Source organism: Pipistrellus kuhlii, unplaced genomic scaffold (genome assembly GCF_014108245.1).
Source record: "Pipistrellus kuhlii isolate mPipKuh1 unplaced genomic scaffold, mPipKuh1.p scaffold_m20_p_13, whole genome shotgun sequence".
In the NCBI taxonomy this organism is placed as follows: Eukaryota; Metazoa; Chordata; class Mammalia; order Chiroptera; family Vespertilionidae; genus Pipistrellus; species Pipistrellus kuhlii.
In genome coordinates this window covers 15365632-15376731 of record NW_023425438.1, presented here as the reverse complement: position 1 = coordinate 15376731, position 11100 = coordinate 15365632, and the positions used below count along the sequence as shown (strand labels likewise).

At 36.3% G+C, this 11100-nt stretch overlaps 1 protein-coding gene across 4 annotated transcripts in view; it reads left to right on the top strand.

Moving 5' to 3' along the window:
- Positions 1-11100, top strand: part of SOS1 (SOS Ras/Rac guanine nucleotide exchange factor 1) — a 95015-nt gene that overhangs the window by 27433 nt on the left and 56482 nt on the right. For all 4 annotated transcript variants that reach the window (XM_045580660.1, XM_036435075.2, XM_036435074.2 and 1 more), the window contains exons 2-4: positions 442-567; positions 7314-7445; positions 10838-11002. In XM_045580660.1, the coding sequence (XP_045436616.1) occupies positions 442-567; positions 7314-7445; positions 10838-11002 (423 nt within the window). The remainder of the gene's footprint in view (positions 1-441; positions 568-7313; positions 7446-10837; positions 11003-11100) is intronic.

The window sequence follows — 11100 nt, the reverse complement described above, 5'->3', positions numbered from 1 at the left end:
ATTAGATATGTGGATCTCTAAGAACATGTTAATAATAAGCATGGATGGTACATGTGGCTGGGGAAAAAACGGTTGAGAACTTCCGACTCTCCTGACTTCTGTGTCATAACATTCAAATTTTTGTGAGCCATACCATGTTTTTGAGTACAACCCAAAGTGAAATTAAAAAAAAAAAATTATTTGGCCCTGGCCAGTGTAGTTCAGTGAAGTGTTGGCCCATGCACTGAAGGGTTTTGGCTTTGAGTTATGCAGGAGGCAACCAATTGATGTGTGTCTCTCACATTGATGTTACTCTCTCTCTCTACCTTTCGCCATCCCTCCCTTCCACTCTCTGAAAAGCAAAGTATCCTTGGGTGAGGATAAAAAAAAGTATATTGGTTTTGTTTGTTTAATTAGATGCCAGCAAACCTACATTTTAATTACTTTGCTTTTTGTTTATAGGTCCAGGGGCAAGTTCATCCAACTCTTGAGTCTAGTGACGATGCTCTTCAGTATGTTGAAGAATTAATTTTGCAATTATTAAATATGCTATGCCAGGCTCAACCCCGAAGTGTTTCAGATGTAGAGGTATGATAAATTTGCATTGTATTTAATATATAAAAATATATATGTGTTTATTGTAATTTTAGTGAAGGGGAAAGAGTTGCTCTTCAGTTCAACTCTTTAAAAATTAAGACTGGATTTATTTTACCTTTGTATTGGGAGAATGATAGCTTGTTTATACTTTAGCTGTCAAAGCATTCCATGTTTTGCTTTTAATCTAAAATGATCATTTGTTGGCCTCTAAACACTACTTCTTATGCTAAATTTCATACCTGTAGAGTAGAATATGTCCAAGTATTTTGTTTGTTTTGTAAAGCCAGCTATCCTTTTAAGGACATCACAACTAATTTTTTTTTTTTTTTTTAATCTTCAGGGGTATTACATGTATTTTAGATAGTAAGTGGACCCCTTTGTACCGATTGGGAGGGAAACACCTAAAAATCTAGGAAGGAAGTTCTACAATTTGTTTCAAAGATGACATTACTCCTGTCCTTTTAGGGTTATAGTTTAGTGGATAATAACATAATGTGATATATACTATAGGGGATGTGGGAAATTTTAAAAGGAGCAAACTAAAAGTATAGGCTTTGGGGCTTAAGGTTAGCATCTCAGAAGGAGAGCCATCTAAACTGAAGGAGTCAAAAGTTTGAGAAGAAAGAAATAAGATTTTAAGTACTGAAAATGTGAGATAGAGCTGGGAAAATAAAAGTAGCTTATGGCAATGATGGATCATTTGATATTAACCTGTTAACCGAGCAGGACCTATAAATACGTCAAATGTAAACAATATCGGGAACAGGTAGGACGTATGAATACGTCCTTGAAATATATGTTGCGCCCTGAGAGGGACGGTATATATTTTTTGTAATCTTTTTTTAAAAAAAATATTTTATTGATTTTTTACAGAGAGGAAGGAAAGGGGAGGGATAGAGAGTTAGAAATATCGAAGAGATGAGAGAGAAACATCGATCAGCTGCCTCTTACACACCCCCCACTGGGGATGTGCCGGCAACCAAGGTACATGCCCTTGACCAGAATCGAACCAGGGACCTTTAGGTCCGAAGGCCGACGCTCTATCCATTGAGCCAAACCGGTTTCGGCTATTTTTTGTAATCTTTATCATTGTTTGTAAAATTTATAATTTTTTAATTCGACGTGTCCCATTTTTTTTTGTCGGTATTTTCTATTTTTTTTTTGTAATTTTGTATTTTCCTTTGTGCATTATATATATAAATAAACGAAAAAAATATATATATTTCATTTATTTTCATTAAGTATAAATAAAAATAATAATATGAAATTATGTCCTCCGGGCGTGACGTACTGACACGTCCTAGTGAAAGAGTACGTGCCCGTTACAGGTTGCGTCATTAAAAAGGGAACTCCCCGGTTAACAGGTTAATGACCTCAAATGTATAGTTGTACAAATCTTTTTGACATTTCTTTTGCAGTACTCAAGTGTGGGCACACACAAAAAATAGTTGGGTTAAATGGCATTTCACCATGGATATACAGTAGAAGAACAGTAGGGCAAAGGAGTTGCGAAGACTGGTAATAGCAGTGCTTTATTGCCCTTTTCAGGACATAATGCACATCTCTACTAAGAAAAGGGTAATATCCTAATTAAACCGTACGACTTCCAGACGACCTTCCAGTGTCCTTCCAGACAAAGCCATGGTGGTGGGGCCAAGGCAGAGGTGGTTAAGGGTGATCAGGCCAGCAGGGGAGAATAATTAGGGCAATCAGGCCAGCAGACAGGTGAGCGGTTAGGAGCCAAAGGTCCCGATTGCAAGAGGGATGCCCAGTTGGTCCTGGATTGAAGAGGGTGCAAGCCAGGCTGAGGGACCCCTCCCCTCCCCCGAGCACAACTTGTACACCAGATATCTAGTAGAATATAGTAATGACTTAAAGCACACAGTAGCGAGGGAGGAGAGATCTCTGTCTACCCAAGGTCCTGTTCTGTTTCCCTGAGGGTTGAGGCAATCCAATGAGAAACTACTGAAAAGGACATCAGAGAATCTAAATTGGATAAGGAAAAAAGTGAAATGTAATAGCTGGTGTTTGAGTACTTGCTACAGTATCATGCACTGGTCTAAACACTTTTATGTTTTATATTTCATTTAAAGTTTTTAATAACCCCATGAAGATGATACTACTTTTTCCCCTTATTAGAATGTAAACTCCAGGGATTTTGTTGTTATTGTTCACTGCCAGATTTCTACCACCTAGAACTGGCACTGAGAAGGTACTCAGGAAATATGTATTAAAAGAATAAATGTGGAAACTGAAGCAGAAAGGGTAAATAAGTTGCCCAAGTTCACAGCTAATATGTAGTGAAGCCAAGACTGTAACCCAGAAAGTCTAAGATTTGGGGGCATACATTACCACTAAACTATTCTGCCAGGTGGGAGAGAGCAGGCAGATTGGAAAAATTTGGAGGGAACAAGGTATTGGATTTCCTAATAAGGTCCGAGAACTGAGAACACTGGAATACCTGAGTGAGAGACAGAGAATAGATTGGGATCAGACAGTTGTTGGTTTCTTTAGTAACATTGTTACAAAACAGGATGTGGCCATGTGGTGGTGGTTGGACTAGAGATGAAGAATTAAGAGGCCATGGTACTTTATGTATCCTTAATGTAAATAATAAAGTCCCTCAAGATGATGCAGGACTTTACATGATAGTGGGAAAGAGTGATGTTCCAGAAGCAGCTTGCAGAGTAGAAAAGATGCAAAATTCACCTTCATGTGGGTTTTGAGATAAGGCTAGTTCCTACTCTTAAGTCTTTAGGGAAGATCCAAATTTCAGTTGAGTAGAGAGATATTGAGAACAATGAATTACAGAGGTTGTGAATGTAGAAAAGATTGTGTACTATGGAATAATAATTTATTTGTTGTTCATAATTTTTATCTTTACCTTTTCCCCCCCCTCTTCTTAAAGAATACCCTTCAGCATTTCATGTAATCCTGGTTTGATGGTGATGAACTCCTTTAGCTTTTTCTTATCTATGAAGCTCTTTATCTGACCTTCAACTCTGAATGATAATTTTGCTGGGTAGAGTAATCTTTGTTGTAGGTTCTTGCTGTTCGTCATTTTGAATATTTCTTGCTCCCTTCTGGCCTGCATAATTTCTGTTGAGAAGTCAGCTGACAGTTGTATGGGTATTCCCTTGTAGGTAACTAACAGTTTTTCTCTTGCTGCTTTCTCAAGATTCTCTGTTTTTTGCCCTTGGCATTTTAATTATGTGTCTTGGTGTGTTCCTCTTTGGATTCCTTTTGTTTGAAATTCTCTGCACTTCCTGGACTTGTAAGTCTATTTCTTTCACCAGGTAGGGAAAGTTTTCAGTCATTATTTCTTCAAATAGGTTTTCTATATCTTGCTCTCTCTCTTCTTCTGGCACTGCCATAATTCGGATGTTGGTATGCTTGAAGTTGTCCCAGAGGCTCCTTAAATTATCTTCATATTTTTTAATTCTTTTTTCTTTTTGTTATTTTGGTTGGGTGTTTTTTGCTTCCTCGTATTTCAAATTTTTGGTTTGATTCTTGGAGTCCTCTAGTCTACTCTTGGATTTCTGTATATTCTTCATTTCAGACAGAGTATACTTAATTTCTTTCTGGTCCTTTTCCATTTTTTTTTTTTTTAAGCATTCTCATTAAGATCCTTGAAGGTCTCACTAAGTTCCTCAGAGGTCTCACTAAGTTTCTCAGCAGTTTCTAAAAGATTCTTGAGTAACCTTATAACTGTGGTTTTGAACTCTATATCCAGTAGTTTGCTTTCCTCCATTTCTTTCATTCATGAAATCTTTCTTTGTCTCCACATTTTGGCTGCTACCCTGTGTTGATGGAGTGGCTTTGTGTGGTAGGTGACCTATAGGGCCCAGTGGCTCAGCCTCCCCAATCACCTGATGTGGACACTCTTGATGCACCCCTTTGTGGGCTGGATGCACAGTCTTGTTATAGTTAAGCTTTGATTGCTATTGGTACTCTGGGAGGAATTGACCTTCAGGCCAATTGGCTGTGAGGATCAGCTGTGTCTATAATGGAAGAACTGCTGTGCTGGAGACACCCTTATGGGGCAAAGCTTGCTTCAGTGAGGCTTTGGTGCTCACTGAGTTTGCCTCTTGAGTGTGTTACTTATGGATGTGAAGAGTTGAAATCTGGTGTCGTCTCACACTGATCACTAGGTACACTGGCTCCTGGATCTTCAAGGAGGTGCAAGTCATCTACTTTCTGAGGCCACCTAGCAGGAGCTACAGCAAGATCTGCAGATTTCTCCTCTTTGCTTAGGGTTTGGAAGTTTTAGAGCTGACTCAGCTGCAGTTTGTTAGGTCAAGCTGCAGTAGGGCAAGCCATTCATATGTAAAAGCCGCTGCACACAGTTTGGGTGGTTTTGTAAATTGGGCGTGGTGGGGTCTCAGGGAATCACTAAGGCATGGCAAACAGTGATGGCTGTCAGTCAGCCATGTTTCTGCATCCCCAAGTCCCACTCCCCAGTGCAGTAAACTGATTCCTGCACGCACCTCTGCGAGAAAGCCACCCTCACTTTCTGACCCCATGCCAGACAATTCAGTTTCTCCCCATAGGAGTCTGGGTCCCCAGAGTCTCCCTGGAAACTGGAGTTCAGAGCCGTCGGGAGCTTGTGTCTCCCTCCCACTTGAAAAAGACAACCACGTCCTCAGTTGCCAGCCCTCTCCTCTTGCGCCTCCGTACCTCTGCTTTTCTGCGGCTCTGCACCTCCTACAGTCTCAATACACTTTTTTCTTTCCTTCTAGTTTTAGAATTTCCACTCAGCCAGCTTTCCTGTGGTTCTGGGTTATAGTCATTTTGTCTTTTAGTTGTAGTTTTGGTGTGGTTGTGAGAGACAGCACATGCAGGTGTATACCTTATGCTGCCATCATAGTTTCCTCCCCTTCTTTCTTAAAAACAACATATACAATTGTAATTTTAGGTAGATAAAATTGAGATGGAAAGGGATTACTGTTCTGTTTTCTTTTTCTTCCACCCCAATTCCTGGCTATAATTTTCCTCTGTAATGCCACCATGTGTTGTTTTTTTTTCAAAGATACATGTTGAGTATCTTTAGAATGGTCAGACTGGGTTCACCTTCTGTTTTCTTCTACTGCTTCTATCACCACTGTATACAAGTGCTTTTTAAACTCTAGGTCATAAGATCACTTTAGTGCATTGCTCATTTTTTTTAATGAATAGAAAATATTAGTTCATTGCATATAATGACAAGTTTTATACTTTGTTCCAGTTTAGTGTGTGTAATGGGTAAGGATATAAAATGTATTAAAGTTTTATTATTTCTTTCTATGAGTTTTAAGGTTAAAAAAAAGTTTAGCCACAGGGTCATATTATTATAAGGTTTGTACCATTGTTATACCGATTGAATTAACCGTGGACTAAAACCATTGATGTGAAAATTTTAATTGGGAATCATAGTAAAGTTGTTCTATTGGAATAGCAAGTCTATAATTTTGACTTGATGAAGGAAAGTAATTTTTGTTTTTGATGTTCCTTTCTATCCCTTCCCCTTCCCTTTTGTCTTTTTTTTTTTTTATAATCCAAACTGCCCCAATATTTTGGATTTTTATGTTTGCCTGTATTATATGAGGATAAACTATTCTGGCAAAAGCTTTTCAATTAGACATTTGAAAAAGTATGTAAATTCCATTTTTAACTACAATAATTTCTTTCAACACATTTCTAATTCCATTAATTAGAATTAAAATGATCACTTCTTATATTTGGCAACTGATTTAGCTTTGAATATAGACAGTGAGAAAGTTTATTAAACTTGAAAGAGTTAAACTATTCTTAATTTATAAATTTATTCTTAACATGTCCTAGAATAACCTGCCTATCCCCCAACCCCACATTGTATAAAAATCTATTTTTTACTTTCCATTTTAATAACAACTGAAAAAACTTCTTATTTAGATTTATAATAAGGAGTGATGTTTAATTTTATCTAGTAGTACTAAATACTAATTAAAAATCCATGTTAAAATTATGTAATAGCGACCTCTACTGGTTTTAATTATGGTATCCTGAAAGGTGATTTTAAAAACTTGAGAGGATGACAGTATTTTTGTTTGAAGTGAATTACATTAGCTTATTAAAGCAGGGAGATTCAGCTTTTACATTAACACGAGTTCTTGCACTTTCAGTGGAAATTCTAACGGAATAAGTGCTGGAAATTAAATTAAAGTATTTTGTTAAAAAGTAATAACCTATGGAGAAATCAAACTCTAATGATGAGCTACAGTGTACTAAAATTTGTTACTAATATAAACCTTTGGTTTCTATGATTTGTAAATAGGTTTGAAGGCAAATACCTTTGTATGATGGATATTGAAAAAAATTCTTAGAGGTTTCAAGTGTAAAATGAGCTTGTAATTGGTATTGAAAGTATGGACAATGAATGAGAATTAGATTTTAGATATTTACTTCTTGAGCTTGTCTTATTCTATGAATTTTTATATCAATTATGTTTAAAATGGCTTCTACTCATTCTTGTTATTAGCTTTATCATAGTGAAATTGAAATTCAGAATGTGATTTTTGCCCATAATACAAGAATTAAACATGCCTCATTGCCTAATTAAGAAACTAATACGTTGACAGCTATAGTTTAAGTAATTTTGTAGTATAAGAAGTATACCACATGTGAAATACTTTTGGTATTCTTGAATTTTAAAAGTAAATTGTATGAAGAGCACTATTTAATATATTTGTTGCTTAGTTGTTATTTTCCTATTTTCCAAGGAACGTGTTCAAAAAAGTTTTCCTCATCCAATTGATAAGTGGGCAATAGCTGATGCCCAGTCAGCTATTGAAAAGAGGAAGCGAAGAAACCCTTTATCTCTCCCAGTAGAAAAAATTCATCCTTTATTAAAGGTAAAGCTGAAATACTGCCTCTTTTTTGCCTTTTAAAAGCAAAATAAAACCCCTACTTTTCAAACACTAAGAATAATATATTTTATGGGTAATAGAGTCAACTGAAAAGTAAACAAATAATGTTTTTTTCATTTAAATTTCTCCATGAATTCATGTCATGGGGAGGTATGATATGATAATAGGAATGTGTAACTTGGGCAACATGATTTAAAGTAATTTCAACAGTAATAGTCAAGCAAATTGAAAGAACTAAGAAAGTTTTAATTGGATTTTGTTCATCTCAGAAATCAGTAGAAGAACCTATGAGAACTTATAAAACTTCTTTCTTGTTGGTTTGACCTGAATGTCCCTATAAGTCCTTCAGGTCCTAGTCCTTCACATCACTGAATGGCAGGGACCTCTGTGAGACTGCATTGGGCTATGTGCACCACTTGAACAATTATTCCGTAAAGATTACCTGGTCATCGGTCCTACTTGTTTAAATCACTCCATCAGCTGAATCTCACCAGAGATAATAGAAAGAGTAACTGAAGCAAACTCTTAATAATGCTATTTTTATTTTAATACAGTGAACAAACTATTGATTAACTCTTACATAAAAAATATAGGTATTATAAGAATTAAAACAATAACACTGATATCAATAATTTGTTCATACTATAATACAAGCAAAATGTTAATGCTTGCATGCTTGATCTAAGTTTTATTAGTGAGCCAAGTTATTATCATTATCCCAAGTTTGTAGATGAGGTAATTGAGGCAGAAAGTGATTAAGTAACTTATAGTCCAACTGCACAGGACTGTAAGTAACAGAGTTAGGAAATCCAGGTCTATTTAATCTGTCCAGGATTTAAGGCTAAATGATGTTTAAGAGCGTCAAAAGGTTATATTTTATACTCACATTGTTTGAATAGAATTATCTGCCTTTATCTTACTAAATGGTCTGAGGAAATAATTGCAAGATATATAAAATTACTAAACAAGTAGTAATTGCCTACTTTGTAATTCTCTTTTCATGATTTTTATCATGCATATGTTGAATTACATTCTAAGAATTAACAAGTTGAGATATGTGTATGCTGTATTAATAATCCTACATTTTAAGTTTTATGGTCTAATAATAGATCTTTCAACTTGTTAATATATATATATACCTTGTTGCTATAAATATTTAATAGTTTTTACATATCCTGTCATCAACTCATAAATAAACTTATTTCAAAGTTGGCTCCCCCCCCCGCCCCCATTGGATTGTTTAGAAAATATAATTTGTTTTCCTATAGGAACTGGTAAACTCCATAAAGCCCATGGTTTCTTTGAGGTCTAATAACAGACTATTTAACATGCTGTTAATAACCAGTATTGTTCCGTAGGATATAGCATGAACTGTTTTTCATGTAAACAGTTCAGATAGCAGGGTTTTGGAAAGCCCAGGTCCTTTGGAAAGATCAGAGGTATAAGGCTAATATTGGGCCTAGTAATAATTAATGTCATTTTTAAACATTTGTTTAAAATCTTTTTTTAAAAAATATATTTTATTGATTTTTTTACAGAGAGGAAGAGAGAGGGATACAGAGTCAGAAACATCAATGAGAGAGAATCATCGATCAGCTGCCTCCTGCACACCCCCCACCGGGGATGTGCCCGCAACCCATGTACATGCCCTTGACCGGAATCGAACCCGGGACCCTTCAGTCCCCAAGCCGACGCTCTATCCATTGAGCCAAACCGGTCTCGGCTTGTTTAAAATCTTGCTTGGCGTTGACTTGTATTGACATAACCTTCAAACATGTGGTATCTACAGAACGTGTGAAGTGCAATTAACAAGTTTTGCTTGAAAAAGTTTGTGTTTGGTTTGGTTTTTGTTGCAAAACTAGGGCTAAGAAGATGGCGGATGAAGAGCATATTCGGCACTGCATGCTTTACAAGTTCCAATTAGGAAGAAAAGCAAGTGAGGCTGCAAAAAACATCTGTAGTGCTCTTGGTTAAGATGCAGTTAGCGCCAGAAAATGCCAGCGTTGGTTTGAGAAATTTCGCAAGGGAAATTTTTCGTTAGATGACAAGAGTGGTCGAGGCCATGTGTCCAATTTTGATCAAGAAGCTCTTCAAGCTCTTTTGGTGCAAAATCCTCAAATTACCCAACAAGAGCTTGCGACAACTTTAAATTGTTCACAAAAAACAATTTCCAATCAATTGCGTGCACTTGGCAAAGTCCAAAAGTTTGGAAAATGGGTTCCTCATGAGTTGACTGACAACAACCGTAATCAAAGAGTCACAATTTGCAGTTCGCTTCTCTCTTGTCAAAACCGTTTGCCGTTTTTAGAGCAAATTGTTACCGGAGATGAAGAATGGGTGCTGTATGTTAATTTGAAAAGGCGGCCTCAATGGTTGGACAAAAATGAGGCTCCGCAGCCCACGCCAAAACCTGACTTGCATGCAAAAAAAAAAGTGATGTTGTGTGTTTGGTGGAATTTTAAAGGAATTCTTCATTATGAACTTTTACCATCTAACCAAACCATTACAAGTGCAGTGTATAGTGCCCAATCGGAAAGGTTAGCCCAAGCTTTAAGAAAAAAAGAACCCGCGCTGATTAATCGGAAGGGCGTAATTCTTCACCACGATAACGCATGACCGCATACTGCAAGAATCCCTGCTGAAAAACTGCGCCAGTTGGAATGGGAAGTTCTCCCTCAACCTGCATATTCTCCTGATATTGCCCCTTCCGATTACCATTTGTTTTGTTCTTTGCAAAACTTTCTTCTTGGAAAAAAATTTAATAATGAAGAATGCCTCAAAAATGCATTGACCGAATTTTTTGCATCAAAATCACAAGAATTTTACAACAGAGGGATTAAAATGCTTCCTGAGCGTTGGGCACAAGTAGTAGAAAACAACGGCAACTATATTGTTGATTAAATTTTGTTGTATTGTTTAAATAAATTCGATTTAAAAAAGTATTAGAAAACGACATTAATTATTACTAGACCTAATAGATACTTATTCACATACACCAGCACTGTATGAACTCCTGTTCCGGAGAGAGGAAAAGCCCTCTTTTGTCACGGTCAATTCCAGGCGTTCTGACTTAGGTCACAGCGAGCATGCCCCATTTCCCGAGCTTGGGCCTCCCTTCTTAGGTTATGGGTTACCTATTCAGCCATCTGTACTTCTTAAGCATTTCACATGGTGGTGGGTTATTTGGTCTTATCTTTTCTTAGCTCACATCTTCCAGTAGTAATTAATACATTATTCATAGATAAGCCACTTAAAATTAAATGTTGTTGATAATCACAGGCCTTAGTAAAAGGTAAGCTAAATTGTATGCATGTTTTAAATCACTATCGAAGTTATATTATATGATTTTTAAACATGCTTTTCTTTTAATTTTTCAGGAGGTCCTAGGTTATAAAATTGACCACCAGGTTTCTGTTTACATAGTAGCAGTATTAGAATACATTTCTGCAGACATTTTAAAGCTGGTGGGGAATTATGTACGAAATATACAGCATTATGAAATTACAAAACAAGATATAAAAGTAGCAATGTGTGCTGATAAGGTAAGATACTGATCTTCTCTGTTTTGTTCTTAAATATTTATGTGACAATGCTATTCAGACAGAATAAAATTGTGTATCTTGTGTTTACAGTAATTAAT